Here is a 22,289-nt window from a genome sequence, read left to right as displayed (position 1 = left end):
CGTATTTTACCTTTTGGGGCCAACCAGGAAAAAAAAAATTCAATTCCTCTACAGTATATTCTTTTAAATACTTGAAGACCACTGTTATATCTCCCTAATCTTTCCCCCTTTCTTTGTCCTAATCCATGATCCCATTGGCTTAGGGAATTCCCAGTGAGAAAATTACCTCTACTGTTCTGTAGACCTCTAAATAAGTTCACAACAAACCATTAATGAAGATTCTTTGGTTCTGGCCTTTTAAGCATTTCCTAATCCATCGAATTCTAACATTCATCTCTCCATCTTTGCTTAAAGAGGAACATAAGAGATTTTTATCAAATGCTTTGCTAAAATGTATTTGAACTAGATTTACAGCATTCCATTGATCTACAAATTTAATAACCCCATCATAAAAGGAAATTAGTTTAGCCTGGCTTGACCTGTTTTTTTTTTTTTAACATAGAACAAATTTAATTTACAGAATAAAATTCAGGGAAATGAGTTGCCTATGAGCCCATAGATAATCCAAAGAAGCAAATTCCCCCTTCCCTATTTTGGAGGGTAGTCTTTTCATGACCTGTTCTTAGTGAAGCCATGCTGGTTCCTTGTTACTACAGTTTCTTTTAGATGATCAATAAATGGTCTCTGATAATATGTGCTAGAATTTTCCCCAGAAATTAAAGTCAAACTTACTGACCAGTTTAGAAATACCATTTGCTTTCCTATTTTTGAAAAGTGGGATAACATTTTTCCTTCTCTGGTTCTGGAGCATCTCTCACTTTTTTCTGTGAGCTTTCAGATACCACTTATGTTGTCTCACCAGTGACATCTGCCACTTTTTTCAGGGCATAAGAATGTTAATCATCTGTAATAGGTAACTTGAGTTCATCAAGGCAACTAGATGCTCACTCATTCATTTTGTTCTTTTCATTCAGTACAAATATCCTTCTCTTTGGCCAAGAAATTAGAATCAAAATAAAAATTTAGTAGCTCTGCCTTCCATCAGTTTGCAAATTGAATGTATTAGCCCATCCAGTGGGAGAAACAGTTCTATCCCCTCTTTCATCTCTTCAATAGTCTTAAAAATAAAAAAGGCAAATAAATCTTTTAAATTCCTTAGATTTGCTGGCCAGCATCAACTCATTCTGAGCATTGGCATTCCCAGTGCAGTACCATACCACACATGTGTTCATCTTCCCTTTTACCTACTTGTGTTTTGCTTCGGTTGTCTTTTAGTGCCTTTTTAAAATTCAGGCTGGTTAGTGAATTCCCTGGGCATCCATGTCACTCTTCAGACAATTGCCATTTTTCCTCCTCAGTAGAATTTTTTCTGTTTGTGTCTTAAGAATTTCATTTTTAAGAGATTCCCATTCCTCTTTGACTGAATTCTATAGAATCTGAAACCATGACATCTTACCAAAGGTTCATGGCTCTAAGAGATGGAATAAACTTCAAGAGTTTATTTTGTATAATAATTTTACATAAAGAGTATAATGTAGTTAATTTTTTTGCCATCAAGCAAGCAAGATATTACTTTCCCTACAGATAGGGCAACTGAGGCCTAAAAGTACTAACAATAGCTAATAAATAGTGTGGGTATCCTAGACTTTGGTGACTTCTTGCTCTTAGCCTCTTTTCTCTGTTCTCTTTAGAGGCAAGGAAATTGGGGTTAAGTGACTTGCGCAAGGTCACAGCTACTAGGTGTTAAGTGTCAAGTGCCTGAGGCCAGACTTGAACTCAGGTCCTCCTGTCTCCAGGGCCCTTGCTCTATTCACTGCGCCACCTAGCTGCCCCAAATATGCATTTTCAAATGACATGTATTACATATGCTAGTAGTGTTCTCTTAGTGCTTAAGCAAACAATCAATCCTGATGAAGACAACGTTTCTAGGTTAGGAAATGTTTCTTGTCATCATATCACACTGCTCCTCTAAATGTCAGTGTGCTTTAGCTAATCTCTGAATCCTTTTTTTTGTCTTAACCAGGAAGATATTCCACGACAGCTTGTCTACATTGGTCTTTACCTCTTTCACATTGGTGGAGCTTATCTTTTGAAGTAAGTTGTGGTGTTTTTTTACCTCTTTAATCCCCCGAATTCATAGCAGTTACTGAACTAATAATTGTGCTCTGTGTTTGTTTCTGTCTTAACAGCTTGAACCATCTGGGACTTGTTCTTTTGGTGCTACATTACTTTGTTGAGTTTCTGTTCCATATTTCCAGACTGTTTTATTTTAGTGATGAAAAATATCAGAAAGGGTAAGTTATTTGTCATATCTCTGAAATAGCACACATATTTTAAATATTATATTCAAGTTACTCAGTTTTATACAGTTATCACCAAAAGCTTAAAATAAAATAAAAATACTTGATTAACATTACAAAGTAGGCAGTAATGTGTTTCCTTAACCCCAGGAGGTAAACCATTAATTTGAAAATATTTTATATCTTGTCATTAAAATTACACTTGATAAATTTAATTATAGACATGTTTACTTTTATAGAAGGAGTTAGGATAGGGCAAGAGCTAAAACAGTAAATAGGCATGAAAATAGAATTAGAAGGTAAATTCTAATGGTACAGTGCCTTAAAAAAAAATTGAACCTAGCAAAAATTTTTCTGAACCAAGATAGAGAATTAAGTATTTTACCTTTCAGATTTTCTTTCTTTTTAAAGTTCATTTCAGGACTTTTCACGTAGTTTTTACCGTGATCTTTTTCTTGTCTCATTTATTGTTGTTAATGAATTTGTCTTACAGATTTTCTTTTTGGGCAATTCTGTTTGTTTTGGGAAGACTTCTGACTTTGATTCTCTCTGTATTAACTGTTGGCTTTGGTCTAGCAAGAGCAGAAAATCAGAAACTGGATTTCAGTACTGGAAACTTCAATGTGTTGCCTGTCAGGTACAATAGATTTATTCTTAGCTAAGTCATTTTTGGGTAGGTTTTACGTGGTTATATTGGAAGAATTAATACCAGAGGAAAACAAGTAAATTTGGGGACTTGACTTACAACATGAGAGAGGAATATTGATTTGAATTAAATTCATGTCTCTGGAAGGTTCAGAACTCCTATATCAAAGTGGAGTGGACCATATGTTTAACCCCAGGGAAGAAATCATCAATTGAAAAGCTTTTTTTTTAAAATTAAATTTTTTGTTTATTTTTAGTTTACATCATTCATTTCCACAAGATTTTGAGTTACAAATTTTCTCCCTGTCTTTCTCCTACCCACCACCCCAAAACAGCAATTCTACTGTATACCCCCTGCCCCAATCTGCTCTCTCCTATATCTTCCTCCATTCCCCCTCCGACTTTCCAGTAGGGCAAAATGGATCTCCATATGCCAGTGCCTGTATATCTTATTTCCCAGTTGTATATAAAAATAATAGTAATAATATATATTTTTTTAACATTTGATTTTAAAACTTTGAATTCCAGATTCTTTCCCTTCCTCCCTCACCACCCACCCTTACTGGGAAGATAAGCAATTCAATATAGGTTGTGCATGTGTAACTACACAAAACATTTCCGTAATGGATATATTGTGAAAGACTGACTATATTTCCCTCCATCCTATCCCACCCCCCATTTATTTTATTCTCTACTTTGACCCTGTCCCTTTTCAAAAGTGTGTGCTTCCAACTCCCCCCCCCCCCCCAACCTGCCCTCCCCTCCATCATCTCCCCTCTCATCCCTTTCCCCCCTACTCTCCTGTGGGGTGAGATACCCTATTTAGTGTGTATGCCATTCCCTCCCTAAGCCAAATTTAATGAGAATAAGGTTCACCCTTTCCCTTTTGCCTTCCTATTCTTCCCCTTCATTGTAACAGTTTTCTCTTGCCTCTTCTGTATGAAATAATTTACCCCATTCTGTCTCTCCCCATCTCCTCTCATTATATTCCTCTCTCACCTCTCAATTTCACCTTTTAAGTATCATCCCTTCCTGTTAAATTGGTCCTGTGCCCTTTATCTATGTATACCTATACACATATATACACATACATATGTATTCATATGCCCATCTACCCTCCTATACAGACATATATATGTATGTATACATATATATTTATATTCCTTTCAACTATCTTCATACTGAGAAAAGTTTCGTAAGTTACAATTGTCATTTTTCTGGTAGGGATGTAAATAGTTCAACTTTGATAAATTCCTTATGATTTCTTTTCCCTGTTCACCTTCTCATGCTTCTCTTGCTTCTTGTATCTGAATGTCAGATTTTCTATTCAACTCTAGTTTTTTCATCAGAAAGCTTGAAAGTCCTCTATTTTATTGAATGACCATATTTTCCCCTGAAACATGATACTCAGTTTTGCTGGGTAGGTGATTCTTGGTTTTAATCCCAGCTCCTTTGACCTTCAGAATATATTCCAAGCCCTTCGATCTCCCAGTGTAGAAGCTGCCAGATCCTGTGTTATCCTGACTGTGTTTCCACAATATTCAAATTGTTTCTTCTTGGCTGCTTGTAATATTTTCTCCTTCATCTGGGAACTCCAGAACCTGGCTGTAATATTCCTAGGAATTTTCTTTTTGGGATCTTTTTCAAGAGGTGAATTCTTTCAACCTCTGTTTTGCCCTCTGGTTCTAAAACATCAGGGCAGTTTTCCTTGAAAATTTCTTGAAGGATGATTTCTAGGTTCTTTTTTTGATCATGGCTTTCAGGTAGTCCAATAATTATTAAATTATCTCTCCTGGATCTATTTTCCAGGTTAGTGGTTTTTCCAATGAGATATTTCACATTGCCTTCTATTTTTTAATTTGTTTGGATCTGTTTAATAGTATCTTGATTTCTCATAAAGTCACTAGCTTCCATTTGCTCCAATCTAATTCTGAAGGAATTATTCTCTTCAGTGAGCTTTTGATATTCTTTTTCCATCTGGCAAATTTGACTTTTTAAGGCATTCTTCTCTTCATTGGCTTTTTGAGCCTCTTTTACCATTTGTGTTAATCTATTTTTTAAGGTGTTATTTCCTTCAGTCAGGTTGTTGACTCCCTTTTCATAATTTTCTTACATCATTCTCATTTCTCTTCCCAATTTTTCCTCCACTTCTCTTATTGGTTTTCAAAATCCTTCTTAAGCTCCTTTGTGGCCTGTAAGCAGTTCATATTTTTCTTGGAACTTTTTGGTACAGGAGTTCTGAGTTCATTGTCTTCCTCCTGTTCCATGCTTTGATCCCTTTTGTCCCCCAAAAAAAGAATCTAAAGTAATTTGCTGTGCTTGCTTTGCTTCCTTTGGTTGCTCTTGTTGCCACTCAATTACTTGACTCTTGAGCTTTTTGCCACAGTAGAACTCTGCTTCCAGAGAGGGGAGCTTTGTCCCAAATGGCTGGGGTTTTCACCGCTGCTGGAGCTATTAGTTGGGTGACCTTTCTGAAGCCTCCACAGGCTGTGGCACCTGGTCACACATCTCAGGACCTCCACCCAAGACAGTGATCCAGATCCAAGCAGGTTAAAACAAGAGCGATTACTCCCTCAGAATGGTCACTTGGTCCCCCTACAGTCTGCAGGCCAGGAACATGCCACTGCAGCTGCTGCACAGGCCACCATGCCTCATCGGCTTCTCCCCCCGGGAGCAGAGGCTTGACCGCACTCCCAGACCCCTGTTCCCAAAGTCCACACTGACCTTTCACTTTGTATGGGTTGATAATTCTGGAAACCACCACAGCTGCTAGTGATCCACTCTCCCAAAGTCCCTCCAGTCCAGGCTTGTCATGGCCTCCCTGGGGCTAAAACCAAGGGTTCATACATCGCTGGGCTCTGCTCCTAGTGCACTGTGATGGACCCTTCCTGCCTGCCTGCTAGGCTGCCTTCAGTGGGAGATTTATTTCTTTCTGTCACTTTGTGGGTTCTGTAGCTCCAAAGTTTGTTTGGAGTCATATTTTATAGGTATTTGAGGTGGTTATGGGGAGAGCGCAGGGAGTTTTCCTGCTTCTGTGTCACCATCTTGGCTCCACCCCCAATTGAAAAGCTTTTGTAGTATTTTATGTCACCATAGTCTGGGTTTGTTTGGGTTTTTTTTTTTTAAGCATAATAGCAATGTTTGGGATTTAAAGTCCTGCATACACTAATTCCCTCCTACTTTTCCTGTCTTCTTACACCCTGTACTCACAGGTTCAGTGACTCTGGCCTCCTCGCTGTTCCACAGACAAGTCCCTGTCTCTCTCAGCTCTAGGCATTTTCTTCAGCTGACCCTTGCTTTAAATGCTTTCCCTTTTACTAAAATCCCATCTTTTACAGAAAGCCTTTCTTTATCTTAATACTAGTGCCTTCCCTCTTTCAATTATTTTCTATTTATCTTGTCATTGAGAGCTTATTTGTACACTTTTGCTTGCTTTTTGTCCCCCTCCATTTGTCTGTGAGCTCCTTAAGGATGGGGACTGCTTTTGCCTTTCTTTGTGTCTCCAGCACTTAAGTGTTGTGCCTGGCACTTAAATGAATGCTTATTTACTGAGTGAATGCAAACATTGAAAAGATATCGTCAAAGAAGTACCTGTTTAGGCTTCATTCATTTATTTGCTTTCTTGCCTGCTGGTATGGATTAGCCTATACATATAATAATTAAGAGGATTTTAGTTTGCTGGCAGTGAAAATTTCTTTTTCTTTGCTTTACCTATGATAGTAGTGATTTCTTGCTGCTAAGCAAACAATCAGACCAGCTAAAGAACATAATTTTCATAAAAGTGATTTTTCTAGAACTGCCCCAGAAATATTGCTAATCTTTTCATTTGAGAAAGAAACAAATGAGGAAAAACCTCTTTAACAAGGAAGTTAAAACATCAGCTCACAAGAAATTTAAAACAAACTGGGGAGAAATAATGACATTTTTGTCCAGACATATGATAGTATAATGTAATTCAGCCTCTTTTTGAAACAGAAAGGCAACTTTCCCCTTAATTTTTTTTCTCCTAATGTACTATAATATTTTCTGTTTATTTCTGAATCTATTCACAGAATTGCTGTTCTTGCATCAATTTGCATCACTCAGGCATTTATGATGTGGAAGTTCATTAATTTCCAGCTTCGAAGATGGAGGGAACATTCTTCTTCTCAGCCTCAGATTGTGAAAAAGAAATCTACAGTAACTAAAGGCAGGTCTTCTAGAAAAGAAAAAGGTTAGTATTGCCTGCTATGAGTAAAAGACTCCTTGAAGTAAAAGGGAATGTGAAACAGTAGTTTCTCTTTTTCAAAGAACTTCATAAAACCTAGGGTACATTAAGTGTTATGTGGCATCATACCTCAAGGCAGCCACCTTACTCAGACTGAACTTTGTTTTTAATTCTGCTGCCACCATTGGGGAAGAGAGCAAGGAGAGGAATTTCTCACATCAAAAGCTTTCCCTGAGCCCTAACCTTCACTCTTAATTCTCAGTGGCTTTGTTTTGCGTTGTTGGTCCCAAATCTTCATACACTGCAGTCAGCCCAATGCACATGTTCTTGGTGTTCAATTAATCTTTTACCAGTGTGTACAAAATCTCATTAGCTTCTGTCAGTTTAGGTTTAAATATATTTACTCTCTCTGCCATTGAGGTTACTGATGATTTAAATATGAAAGTACTACAAAGATTTGCTACAAGACCCATTTGATCCATTTTCCGTTGTTTTCATCTTTCTAGTTCTCCTTCCTGGTCTTTGGAAGAATAAGATTTTTTTTCTCTTTTGCTTTGTTTGTTCTTTTCATACAGGTGATCATGGTCAAATGGGGATAATATCATTTGTACTACTTACTTGTTACTAGGAGGAGACTTCAGTGACCTTGAAATGCTATATAAATATGAGTTTTTACTATTTTCTTTCTTCTCCTATTCTGTGCCTCTAGCTTCCTTTTTTTTTTTTTGGAGGGGGGAAGGCAGGGCAATTGGGGTTAAGTGACTTGCCCAAGGTCACATGACTAGTAAGTGTTACGTGTCTGAGGCTGGATTTAAACTCAGGTCCTCCTGATTCCAGGGCTGGTGCTGTATTCACTGCACCACCTAGCCGCCCCTTCTGGCTTCTTTTCAAAACTCTTCTGACATTGAAGTCATGTCCTGTACCTCATGACTGATAGCTATACCCCTAATATTGGTTCTAGGAAGTTTTCTCCTCCCACTATCCCCTCAACCCTCTTCTCCCTTTATGCATTCTGGAGTCCCCTCCTTTGCCTATCCTGGGATAGAATTATGGGCTCTTAACTCCCAACCCCAGCATTCCGCCATCTTGATCCACCATATTTGTACTCTTTGTCCTTCCCATCCATCTCTGCTTCTTAGCATTTTTACCACCCCTCACTTGCTCAGTTCACCTAATTAGCTCATCTCTTGCCATTATAATATCCAACCCTGCATCTGCCTAGTCCATATCATCCTCTTTCCTTCCTCACCATCATTGATACAGTTCACAATTGCATTTTCTGAACAGTTCCTATAGATTTTTGGAATGTTTTTAGGACCCCATTTATTAACAAACATAATTCAGACTTGTATCCAATGTATTGGATTGTTTTGCTTGGGTATTCTTATTCATCACAAGGGAAGGCTTCTACTGAGGAGGTAGAATTGATGAGTAGTGTTGCAGAAAGAAGAAAAGGGAAAAAAGAACATCAACAAAACATTAAAAACAGATGAGAGCACAGGGAATTTCAGAAAGGGGCAGATAAGGGCAATTTTGTTACTAACACATATTTAATATTCACCTTTTGGAAGAAACTGCACAGCAGAAGTTCATCCTTCATGTCCTGTCCTTTTTCTGTTCTTGTTTGTACATTAAGTATTGGTATTTCTTAAGTTCATAATAAAGCAAAAGTCTAGTTGGTAAACAAAGTCAGGGTCCAATATTTTCAGCATTAGAGCTGTCAGAGTTTTAATGACACTGAATTTTTCTTTCAGTTTACAGTTATTTGAAAGAGTGAAACTTGATAGAAATAGAAATTCAGTTTGATAGGAACAGGCCAAGCAATGATGGGATAGGCTCTTTCTGTTTATTTATTTTTGTGGGGAGGCAATCAGAGTTAAGTGACTTGCCCAGGGTCGCATAGCTAGTAAATGTCTGAGAACAAATTTGAATTCATATCCTCCTGACTCCAGGGCTCTATCCACTTCACCACCTAGCTGCCCCTCAGGATAAGCTCTGTAAATAAAACAACCTGGGGCAGCTAAGTGATGCAGTGAATATAGCACCAGCCCTGAAGTCAGGAGGACCTGAGTTCAAATCCAGCCTCAGATACTTAACACTAGCCTTGTGACCTTGGGCAAGTCACGTAACCCCAATTGCCCTGCCTTCCCCCCTCCAAAAAGCAAAATATATACATAAAACAACCTACTAGTCTTATATTTTAGTGAAACAATTTTTCTAAGAGCTCCTAACTTATAGTTGAGAGACCTGAAGTCAAATCCAGACCTTGTCATTCATTATATGTATAAACTTGGGAAAGTTATACTTAACCTCTGAATCTCAATTTTCTCATTTATAAAGTGGGTACAATAATACATATGCCATTGACCTCACATTATTGTTATGAAGAAAGCCATAAATATGAATTGTTCTTGAGGATCCAGAGGGAAAAGCAGGTTTTGTTGGACTGAACCTTGAACTGGCTGTTAGAAGCAAATTCTGGTTTCTCTCCTGAAAACTTGACTGTTAATCTTTCAGCCTCATGTTTTTGTTTACTGAATGGAGGTAACACTTGACATTGAGAGTCTAGGTGATGTAGGATAGATTTAGGACCTGGGTTTGAGTCCTGGTTCTGCCATTCATTGGCTCTGTGACCTCTAACAAGTCATAGATTCCCTGAACCCCAGCTTCTTGCCCTGTCAAATTGGAACCATAAGACCTACCCTGTCTCATGGGATTTTTGTGACAATTTGATTGAAATGATAATATGAAGATGCTTTGTAAATTGTAAAGCAAAATCCAAATTTAAAGGTGAGGTCCTGTAACTCATTCCAGGAAAGATATTACACGATCTTGAGGTCTTAGTAAAATAAAAAGGCATTGGACTACTTTGGAGACTTCTGTTCTACTTCAAGCATTACCACTAATTATGTTATTCAGTCACTCTTTGTCTGTTTTCCTCATCTATAAAATATATTGATTCCAGAGCAGAAGTTTTCTTTTTCTTTTTTTTAAAATTTATTTAGTTTTCAACATTCACTTCCATAAGATTCAGAATTCCACATGTTCTCCCCATCTCTCCCCTCCCCCCACCTCAAGACAGTGTGTAAATTGATGTAGGCTCAGCACGTGCATTCATATTAAGCCTATTTTCATATTAGTCATGTTGTATATAAGAATTAGAACCAATGGGAGAAATGAGAAAGAAGAAACACAAACAAAAAAGAAAAAAGAGAGCAAATAATATGCTTCAATCTTCATTCAGATTCCAAAGTTCTTTTTCTGGATGTGGACAGCATTTTCCATCACCAGTCTTTTGGAGATCTCTTAGATCCTTGCATTGCTAAGAAGAGATAAGTCTCTCAAAGTTAGTTATTATATAATATGGCTGTTATTGTATACAGTGTTCTCCTGGTTCTGCTGACTTCACTCAGCATCAGTTCATGTAAGTCTTTTCAGGTTTTTCTGAAGTCCACCTGCTCATCATTTCTTATAGCACAATAGTATTCCATTGCATTCATATACCACAACTTGTTTCAGAGCAACAATTTTCAATGGAGTACCTCTTTATAGAGGAAAAAGTGAATTTAAATAACAATTCTTTTTGCAAATGCTTTTTTTAAGTGCTACTATGTTTCAGATTTCTTTCAAGTGTATAAAGTACAGCTCTGCTTAGCTTCATATCCTTCATTTTTAAGTGTAATTATTAATATTATCTGTAACATTTGGTGTATAGCAGGTGCTTCGAATTAATTAGATTATAATTTTTAGTCCGCTTGTAAGATTTCATTGGTTCCAAGTCACAAATAATTCAAGGGAGACAAACAGGAGAAGCTCTGCTAGACTGAGATGGTAATTACCGGCACAGAAACTAGTGTTAGGGAGCTGAACATTCAAAGAACTATAGGAGCATTGTAAGATGTTTTTTGAAGGATAAAAGGATTTATTTCTTAAAGCATATAGTTATAGAATCTTAGAACCAGGGCTTGAAAATCTTCTAGCTCAAGGTCTTTATCTTGTGGTAACTTAATATCAGCTTCCTCTCTTAGGGAATTGCCTGGTTTTATTTTGTTTTGCTTTGTTTAGTATATCGAGTACAAGAGAAATCATACAGCCTCTCTCACCTGTCCTAGCATTTTTTTCCCTTAACAATTAAGAAATCATTTCTGATTTCTTAACAGAATTTCTTCATGGATAATTTCAGCCCAATTTTGTCTGACCTTTCACAGATATACATTAAGGTGAGATGTCTAAATGAGATAGAGTACTCTAATTACATTGATTCCAGTAGAATATGAAATATATATGTGGTGTGTGTATATTTATTTATGTGTGTGTGTATATACATGCATACATATATTGTATATATACACACACACAAATAGATTACTTCTCAGCCCTTCCCCATCTCTTTTTAATGTTTGTTTCCCTGAAGCAAGTCAGTATTGTTAAGAACATAAAAGTATTCTCAAAACTATGTCCACTGAATCCTGGTGCTCTCTGTCCTTTATAAATGGGAATTTGGGGGGATATATTCAAGTCTACTGAAGGAGTGCAGAAATCTCCATACCCAACAAGTCCTACTTTTTTTCTGGGTTGAAGGGATGAACAGAATGATGAATCATGATATTGGGCTGTCCTCATCGTGACCTGGGCACAAAAGAGACACTCTTTGTGTACACCGCAACATTTTGGTTAATGTTTCATTGATTTGCTTTTCTTTTTTGTCATCACTCTCATTCCCACCATTCCTCTGCCCCCATAGATTCCCTCCTTGGTAACCAGTGAGTATAGGCAAGTAAACCAAATCACACCTTGGCTCTTTGTAAATGTCTCTCTCTCTCTCAGCACACCTGGTTGATACAAGAGGTGGGAAGCACAATTCATTGTCTCCTTCTGGAGTTTTAATTGTCCTTTGTGTTGATGGAAGTCTCTTCAAGTACAGTTTTGCGCCACTGTTCCTTAAATCGCTGCCTTGTTGCATATACATACTAGTTCTCCCCCCTCCACAATAATCACTGTCCATCACAAACGCTGTGTCTGACACACCTCCTAGACACATTGCCACTCCTTCCCCATTTCCCTAGCACAATGTGTCTTCCATTCCTTTTACACATACAACTTTGAGCAAACCATAGACCTTCTACAAGATTGTTGGGAAAGGCACATTGAACTTAGCTACTAAAATTTATAATATGTAACATATGTATCCCTTGATCACTGATTGAAAATTAATGTGGAGAGGATTTTTATGCTGGAATGGGGCAAGGATGTGGGCCTTTGAAAGCAATATATAATTCACCATGATAGAGGTTCTCATGTACATTGAACCCAACCAGTAACAGCGATGAATCAGCTACTGCAAAAGTCCAATTTAGAGGTGTGTATTAAGATGAATTACTTTCTTAGGAAGGTAGAAAGACATATCTGTTTAGGATACATAGGAAAGATTATCCCTGGTGACATTCTGTTCAGGGAGAAATCAGAACTATGGGGAAATCTCAGCTTACCACAACACAAGACAGATAATAGTTAATTATGTTGCTATGTTCCAGTGGGTCGATTGGGAAGCACTACTACATAATATGTGGTAGGTGTTGCTATTCAACCGTTAACCTATTTCCTAATTTATTGATAGCATTAAGAATATGAAAGGAAAAGGACAGATTAGAATATTAAAAATCCAGTGAAACAGGAAAAAGAGCTGAGAAGCCATCATTCATTTTACAGCTAAAGAGAGTGGGCCCAAGAGAGGTCAGGAGACTTGCCCAAGGTAACACAAGGGGCAGTGACAGGCTTTGAACCCAACACCCCTCTTTCCACTGTAGCACTCTGCAGAGATGACCAAGTTATCATCGGGAGCCGTTATAGTAGTAAGTTGCAACTCAGGAATGCCTTCACTGCCTGTTGAGGCTGCTGGGCTTTTTGTGAGGCAACATGACATAGGAATGGAGTATTAGATCTGAAAGGTCTGGGTTGGGCTGAGATTCCACCTTTAACATTTAGTAGTTGTGTCCTCCTTGGCAGTCACATAACCATGGCAGTTCCCTCATCTGCAGGAAGAATGGAGATAATATAAGCAGTTAAGTGCTTTGTAAACCTTAAAGCCCTATGTAAACATTGACTCTTTGTATTTTTCTGAATCCTTGCTCCAAGTGGCACTAATTGCTATTTAAGTTCCTTCATCTTGCTTTTTATAGTTTTTCTGGTTTTTTTGTGTTCATTTCTCATTGTTCAATATTCCTGTCCTCAAACACCTGAAACCTTCTCTGTCTTCAGACTTGCTGAAAAGGCAAGGGAGTGGCTCTTTAGAATTCTGTAAGATGAAAAGAAGCTCTGTGAGGTCTCTTGGCTCTTTCCTTTTGAATGAAGAAGTGTGGACTGACTGCCATCTATTTTGGATAAATTGCAGCCTCATTTTTCTTAATAGTTTTTTGGCTGTTATCCAAATGAATGAGTCTTTGATGAACTACCAAATGAAGTAATAGATATTGACTGAACACTGTTCATAATAGTTGTATTAATTACATTTTTACAAATGAGTAATAATAATTTTCCATTTTCAGAAAATGGCGTAAATGGAACAGTAACTTCAAATGGAGCTGACTCCCCCCGTAACAGGAAAGAGAAATCCTCATAACTGAATTTTATCAAATTAAATGACTAATGTCCCCAAAGAAGTCTGCTTTTGACAATACGGAGTTCTTCAGCACCAGACACCATTCTGATCCTAAAAATACAGTTCCTGCTCTTTGATTCTCGCTATTCTTGTATGATTTCACGCATCTTTTTTATGGGCAGTTATGGGGGGGTGCGGGTGATTTCTGTGAGGGAAAGAAACATTTTGGCTTAGACTAAGCTACCTATCTTCACAATAATCAAGGGACCATCACATCTTTTTTTGTTTTTTGTTTGTTTTTGTCTTTTTTTAACTTTTTGTAATGATTGGGAATAATTAGTTATTTAAATTTCACATATTAGAGATCAGTGATTCAGTTTAATGTTCCCACCTTTTTTTATGGTCTTGGCAAATAGCTGGTTCCAACAAAATCATAATTTTTTTAAGTTCTCTTTCAAGATCAATATGAAAGTAGCATAAAATTGGAAGTCAAACTTTAAATATGTTTTAAATAGTCTCTGATTTTTAGGAGTATTATTTTTAGTTGAATTACAACTGGAAACCTGATTTTTCAAACCACCAAAATAATTGTGTGCTTCATTTTGTAGTTAGTTGTTGTCAGTGTTGCATACTGATAGTTGGAAAAAAGAGACACACCTATTTATGGTTGAAGTATTTCAAAGGCATATTGCCTACATTGAATTGAAATTTCTTGTCTAAATATGAAAATATTCATAACAAAGTCTTTAAAAGTGTGTGAAAAACGCTTACAGACTGGAAAATAGAATATCAAGTGTACACTGTAGAAAGCAAGATCAGATTTATGCAGCCCTTTTAATAAATAAGTTTATCAGAAATCACTCAGTAGGGCTTGTCTTAAGTTCAGTGTGTACAAGTGTCCTATAGCAATGCTTCTTTGGTGTGCAAACCCTTTTGGAAAATAACGCTGTCTACTTGATCAATATATTTGAACAGAATGTCATATTTACATCTAGAATATGTACTATGTGCACTAATTCAAAAAGGAATTGAAAGTTCAGGTGGATGAGCAGTCTTATGAAAGACAGTGCTTTATGTTATAACTATAGCTTTGGTTCCATCATTAATTGAAAAACATTTATCTGTATAAAACATATTTTTGGATAAAATATATATATATATATATTTGTATCTTTACAGAAAGGCTATAAAAGCATTTGAGTAAAATATTTGGTTCCCTTTTCTATAATCATCCTTTGAAATCCTTATAGTTGTATTTGACTGATTAGTCTTTGTCTCTCCCATGCATATATTGTTCCTTTGGTGTTCATATCTTGTTCCCATTTCTTACTTTTACCAGAAAAAAAGTTAAATGTTTGTGCCTTTTTATGTAAAATTTGCAGACAAAAAAATGCTTTCATTCCCTGACCACCCTGTTAAGCGGTCTGCAGTTGAAGTGGCCATGCTGCTAATGTCATGCTTTCAATTTTTCACAGCTATTGACCCACTTCTAGGAAAAGGGGTCGCCCTTTGTAGCATTATGGAGTTTAGGGGAACTAGATTGTTCCAGTTCCAGTTACAAACTGTCATCAGGTTGAACTATACATTGAGAAACCCAGTCAAAATAAAGACATTTTTACTTTCCAATTTGTATTCTGCATCTTTCTTTGGCCAATATGAAGGTTGTATTCTGCTATTAAGTTTTAGAGCTACCATATTATTGCCATAGGGTGAGTTTTTAAGTTTTTTGTCATGCAATTTGAAACTACAGTAAGCGACATTTACACTCCATGATGACTTTCTGTCCACAAAAGTGCCAGAAGTTTGCAGTTTTAGTGATATTTTTTTGTTTTTTACATCCATTATTCCTAGATACATGGTATGCACACATGTATATGTCTCAACTATCCCTTATAACAACGAAAAAAAATTAAAACCAACTGATATCCAGGTGTCTAACAGCACAACAGATGTTTTCAGGGGTAAATTAATAATTTTATCGGTAGACCCATCTCTGTTTCAAAATGATTAATTTACTCTTCACAGCTGGGTTCACTGAGCAATCTGTGGTAGCTTTGGAAACAGCCCAGAAGGGTGGTTCTGGGAAAAACCCAAGCGGTGATGATTATGAAGAGAAATTTTCCAAAGATACCCCTTAGAGGTGTGTTTCTTGGTCTGGTGACATTTAAAGGGGAAAAAAGGAGCACGACCAGAGCTATAAGTAAGGAAAATTAGTCTAGGAGTATTGTCTACAGGATGAATGAAAAGCCCGTGGAGGGGCATTTGACCCAGGAAGACCCGTTTAGAATTCTCTTGTAATAGCCTAAGCACAACTGGGAGAAACACTGAGCATGCAGAACTCAAGAGAAGCAAGGGAAGTCTTAACATAGACAGACGTGAAGTGAGGTGAATCAGGAAACCAACACGCACAATGACTCCAACAGTGAATTGGGGGCAGGGGGATGGGAAGACAGCTGATTCTATGTGGTAACCATCACCAAGTATGTGACCTTAACAAAAAGCTAGCACTATCCACCTCTTCTCCTTTACAGAAGTGGAAGATCAGAATGGAGAACAGGCATCAAACTTGGACACAGAGTGTTGTATAAGGATTTCTATGAGCCTCATATTGACTTACAAGACTGCACACTTTTTCTTATTTTTTGGATAAAAATCATTATTAATTTCTTTGTTTACTTTTAGTTTACAAGATACAGTTCCTTGAGTTTCAAATTTTCTTCCCCTTCCTCTTCTCCCCCCCCCCCAATGGCAGCATGCAATCAAGCATAGGATCTGCAAATGCTTTTACATTAGACATTAGTCAGGCTGCGAAGAAGGATTGTAACCGATGGGATGAACAATGGGAAAGAGGAAGCAAATCCAAGCAAGAAAAAGAGAGCAGGTATTTTGCTTCAGTCTGCATTCAAACTCTGTTCTCTCTAGTTCTTCCTCTGAATGTAGACATCTTTTTTTCCATCATGAGTCTTTTGGAGTTGTCTTATAGCCTTGCATTGCTGAGAAGAGTCCACTCTATCAAAGTTGGTCGTTACACATATGTTGTGTTTGTAATTTGTGTACAGATTCCTCCTGGTTCTGCTCTTCTCACTCAGCATCAGTTTTATAAGTCCCTCCAGGTAAATATGAAGTCTGTCTGCTCCTCATTTTAAAAAAATTTTTTGTCTTTATTAATGTGTTTGTTTACTTTTAGTTTACAAAATTCAGTTCCACAATTCTTGAGTTTCAAATTTTCTCACCCTCCCTCCCCTCCCCCCCCAACATGGCGGCATACAATCAAGTAGACCACCCACTTTTAGATACAGATCAGTCTCTATATCCAAATCTCAAATCTCTATATCTATCTATCTCTAGTGTGATAGATATATAAATACGTCAACACATTTAGGGTTATAGTGAGGAGACACGAGACATGGGAGGTTGACCAACCAGCTGTTGCAATAGTCTAGGCATGATGTGATGAGACCCTACAACAGGCTATGGCAGTGTCAAAAGAGAAGAGGGAGCCTTTAGGAGATGATGTGGAACAGTCAATTGGACTTAGCAACATTGGATATAAGGGGGGCGAATAAGTGAGAAGTAGAGAATTACACTCAAGTTGTAAGCCTGGGTAACTTGTAGGGAATTTAGGAAAAGAGGTGAGTTTGGGGGGAAAGATAGGACAATGAAAATCCACCAGGGTTTTCTATGCCCCTCACCTATCCCCTCTACAACATGGGTTAGGTCTCTTCCTACCCTCTTCCCCACCTCCCCACACACAGATTAGTTTTCCCTAAAAGATTCTCTAGAAGACCTACCTACATGACATCCATGACCCTCTGACTGGGTGGATGTCTGAAGCCCAGGCATGTCACCACAACCTCCCTAGCTGGAGAAGCTTAGGGCTGTTGTATCTTTTTTAGACGTCTTTACTGGATTAGGCCTAATTAAACCTTTTGTTAACTGTTCAACAACTTATGAGTGCTTCATTTCTTCACAACATTAAGTCTGAACTAATATAGGGTGCTGGTGGCAGGCCCATCCCTAAAAACAGACAGCTTAACTTAATGACAAAAAAAGATGTTTTGAGGTCTAAAAAGAAACACTTTAGGTGTTATTTCAATTTACAAATCACAGATTCTATTATTTTAGCCAACATGTTTGGGGACGATATGTAAACAGTTCAATTTACCCAACCAAGAATTTCAGTTTTATTCTCTTTCGTTAGATCCAAAGAAAAACAGTATATCAACCAATGGGTGGTGAGTTTGAATGTTTTTTTTTTGCTTTTTGGAGAGTGATTGGGATCAAGTGACTTGCCCAAGGTCACATGGCTAGTTTTTGTGTTAAGTGTCTGAGGCTGGATTTGAACTCAGGTCCTCCTGACTTCAGGACTGGTGCTCTATTCAGTGCCACCTAGCTGCCCCTAACTTAAAACTTTTCATTGTTTAGCAGCAGGGATCACATAACTCAGCTTCTGCATAAGAAAAAAAAAAAACCTTCTTTCCTAAGAAACTAAGAAAACTTCCTAAGAGGTGTCCAAACCTGAAATGAAATTCCTTGGGAAGTAAGTAATGCGTTCCTAGCTAGAATAGACGTCTTATTTAGAGATCTGCAGGTAGAGGAAATTCTTACTCAGGTATGGACTAGCTAGACCATAGGGACTCTGAAGTCTTTTACAACAAAATACTGTATGCAATGATAATTTTTTATATTCCAAATCTTAGACTTGAATGGAAATCTAATCCAATAAACCCAATCCGATAAACATTCATTGTTGTTCAGTGGAATCTGACTCTTCATGACCCCATTTGGGGTTTTCTTGGCAGAGATACTAGAATGGTTTGCCATTTCCTTCTCCAGCCCATTTTATAGATGAGGAAACTGAGGCAAACAGGGTGAAGTGACTTTGCCAGGGTCACACAGCTAGTGTCTGGGTCTGGATCTGAAGTCAGGTCTTCCTGACTATAGGCCAGGCTCTCTATCCAGTGTATCACCTAAGTATCCAGGGTCATACTTCTAGTAAATGCCTAATGTCATATTTGAGCTGGACTCCAGTTCCAGAGCTCTATCCACTAGGTCACCTAGCCGCCTTAAACATTAATTAAGCTCCTACTATGTACCAGGCATTGTGCTAAGAGCCCAAGGCACAATTAATAAAAAGATAGGCCCTGCCCTCAAAGAGATTACAATCTAATGGGGGAGAAGACAATACACAAAAGGGGCAGGGCAGAAGTCAACAGGGGGCATCTGGTTGGTGGAGCTGAAACCAGGAAGGGCAGCAAATGCAAAGCAGAGTGATCTGAGAGTCCAGTATCTTCACCTCTATAAAGGAAGGTAATGGGAGGAGTTGGTGCTCTCCCCTCGAGCTCTCCAATTAGAGGGATGAGGAGGCAGAGGGAGGTAGTGTCAATCAAGGCTTGAGCTGGCTGCATGAGTACAGGATTAGAAGTGATGAGTTTACCCTGGGAGGGGCTTTTTGTTTCATGGAGTTGAAACCAGGTGGTAGAGAGATGGTTCAGTGGATGCAGCACTGGGCCTGAAGTCAGGAATCTCTCAGTTCAAATCCGACCTCAGACACTTACTAGCTGTATGATCTTGGGCAAGTCACTTAACCTATTTGCCTCAGTTCCTCATCTGACAAACCATCCCAGTATCTTTGCCAAGAAAACCGCAGAGAGAGTTGGATGTGACTGAACAATACCATCAAGAGAAGCAGATGTATGCAAAGTGTAGCGAAATGAGTCTTTTCAAGAGAAAAAACCAAAAAACTTCTAAAACTAATGTTCAGTGTACCTGTAATCCTACTGTGTGCTTTGATAGCACCTAAATGTCTCAAAACATTCACTTCATGAGCTGAGGAGCTATGTAAGAATTCAATCCATCTTTGCTGCCTGTGAGGTTATGTTTGAAGGACACCCTGAAAGCATCATCTGGCATCAGTGCATCAGCCCATCTGCTCAGGAGCTGTAGCTGAAGCTCTATGGGATATATTATACCATCATTATACAGTATAAATACACAATCAAGTCAGCTTCTGAGTGGAATTTTGATTCCTATAAGAAAAGCAACAGTGTATTAATAATATCTTACTTTGATGCCTAATTTTGGCATTGAGGCAAATTGGCCTCCTGAAGATTAAACCACTGGAGTGTAAATTTTAGCAGGTCCTACCAAGTTGGAAAAGGCATAAAGTAAAGACCCAGTGGGGGATTTTTTTATGTCATCTGAGGATCAGTTTAATAAAGTGCTGATGCATATTACTATTTTGGCCACAAGGTGAATTAATGGGGAGTCTGAGAGCTCCCCAAAGCATCTAAGACAGAGAGATTGCAGTCTCTGCAGAAGGAAGATGTACCTATATATAAATGAAATCAGAGATTTTTTAAACTTAATTTAAATTTAATTTAATCAACCAAGGCACTTTTATGAGTATTAAAATTCAAACTCACTGAATAGAGCACTGGCCCTGGAGTCAGGAGGACCTGAGTTCAAATCCGACCTCAGACACTTAACACAAAAACTAGCCATGTGACCTTGGGCAAGTCACTTGATCCCAATCACTCTCCAAAAAGCAAAAAAAAAAACATTCAAACTCACCACCCATTGGTTGATATACTCTGCTTTTCTTTGGATCTAACGAAAGAGAATAAAACTGAAATTCTTGGTTGGGTAAATTGACCTGTTTACATATCGTCCCCAAACATGTTGGCTAAAATAATAGAATCTGTGATTTGTAAATTGAGATAACACCTAAAGTGTTTCTTTTTAACCCCAATTGCCCTGTCTTCACCCCTCCAAAAAAAAAAGGCCAAAAAAAAAAGTTTCCAGTTTTTCCAAAAGTCAGTGAATGAGTCGTTGCTTGGTGGGCATTACACATAAAGAATTACACAGAATTCAATTTAGTTCACCAAGTATCCATTGCCTGTTCGATAGATTCTATTGTTTACAGGGCTATGTTACTAGCAGAACTTGGAGATAAAAACAGGTTAAAATGAAACAATCCCTATCCTCAAGGAGCTTATGTTTTATTGGAAGGAAAACAACATTTACTTGCAAAAATAAGTACAGATATTTACAGAAGTATTACAAAGTATGAATAGAGCACTGGCCCTGGAGTCAAGAGGACATGAGTTCAAATTTGGCCTCAGACACTTGACACACTTACTAGCTGTGTGACCTTGTACAAGTCACTTAACCCCAATTGCCCTGCCTTCTCCCCTCAAAAAAAAAAAAGTGTTACAAAGTAAATATCAAAGAATAGGAGGGGGAGGGGAGGAACCACCAGGAAAGACCTCTTGTAATAGGGAGCATTGAGCTGAGCTTTGAAAGAAAGTAGAATTCTAATGGATGATACATGTAGTAGGCACTCCATAAATGCTTGTTGATTGTTGCTTAACAAAGATTTTTTTTTCCAGTTGCTTCCTATTTAATTTTAACTTTATTGAATTAGTTTGTATAAAGCCTTTTTAATTTATGCAATCAAAATTATCCATTTTATCTTCTTTAGTCCTCTCTACCCCTTGTTGGTCATGAAATTCTTCTATGCATAGAGCAGATAGACAATTTCTTTTCACATTCCTTTAATTTGTTTATCTTTTTATGTCTAGGTCACATTATCTGTATGGAGCTTGAGTGTGAGATAGTGGTCAAATCTAATTTCTTCCTTACTTTTGTTCAGTTTCTCTAATAGTTTTGATCAAATAGTGAGCCTTTCTCCCAGTAACTGGGGATTTTGTGTTCACTAAGTACTAAGCTACTATATTCATTTGTTTCTTCATGTTGTATATCTAATCTGTTCCACTGATCAATCTATTTTTTAAATGGGTACCAGATTTTTTTCAGAATTTCTGCTTTATAGTATAGTTTGAGATCTGATACTGCTAGGTATCTTTCATTCTAACTTTTTTTACTATTTCCTTGAGATTCTTGATCATTTTTCCTCCATCTGAAATTTACTATTATTTTATCTAATTCAATAAAGTAATCCTTTGATAGTTTGATTGGTGTGGCATTGAATAAGTAAACTAATTTAGGTAATATTATCATTTTTATAGGTTTGTCCTATCCATGAGTAATTAATATTTTTTCCCATTATTTAGATTTGTCTTTCTGTAAATAGTAATATATAGGTGTGCTTATATAGTTCCTGTATATATCTTGGCAGATAGACTTCCAAGTACTTTTTACATTTTATAGTTATTTAAATGGAATTTCTCTTTCCATCTCTTCCTACTGGATTTTATTGTTATTGTATATAAATGCTGATGATTAGTGTAATTTTATTTTATATCCTGAAATTTTGCTGATGTTATTGTTTAAATTAAGTTTAGTTGACTAGGATTCTTTAAGTCATATATTTCCATTATACCATTTGCAAAAAATGGTAGTTTTGTTTTTTATTTATTATTACAATTCTTCAAAGAGAAGTGGTAATAATGAGCATCTTTGCTTTCACTACTGATTTTACTGGAAAGGATGCCAGTTTTTCTCTTTACATATAATACTAGCTCTTTGATTTTTAGAAATATACTATTTCATTTTAAGGAAAGGTCCATTTAGTCTTGTATTTTCTACTGTTTTTAAAATTGAAGTGGATATTCTATTTTGTCAAAAGCCTTTCCTG

The 22,289-nt window shown here is 37.3% G+C and overlaps 1 protein-coding gene across 2 annotated transcripts in view; it reads left to right on the top strand.

Annotated features, from left to right (window-relative positions):
• Window positions 1-15,316, top strand: part of TRAM1 (translocation associated membrane protein 1) — a 44,001-nt gene extending 28,685 nt beyond the window's left edge. For both annotated transcript variants that reach the window (XM_069100107.1, XM_069100108.1), the window contains exons 7-11: window positions 1,964-2,034; window positions 2,130-2,234; window positions 2,734-2,877; window positions 6,938-7,098; window positions 13,638-15,316. In XM_069100107.1, coding sequence (XP_068956208.1) covers window positions 1,964-2,034; window positions 2,130-2,234; window positions 2,734-2,877; window positions 6,938-7,098; window positions 13,638-13,711 — 555 coding nt within the window. In that variant the 3' untranslated portion in view covers window positions 13,712-15,316. The remainder of the gene's footprint in view (window positions 1-1,963; window positions 2,035-2,129; window positions 2,235-2,733; window positions 2,878-6,937; window positions 7,099-13,637) is intronic.
• Window positions 15,317-22,289: the final 6,973 nt, after the last annotated feature.

This window comes from Petaurus breviceps, unplaced genomic scaffold (assembly GCF_028583685.1).
Source record: "Petaurus breviceps papuanus isolate PSGF00001 unplaced genomic scaffold, PetGlider_PUasm1.0 38, whole genome shotgun sequence".
Classification (NCBI taxonomy): domain Eukaryota; kingdom Metazoa; phylum Chordata; class Mammalia; order Diprotodontia; family Petauridae; genus Petaurus; species Petaurus breviceps.
This window is presented reverse-complemented; position numbering and strand designations above follow the sequence as displayed.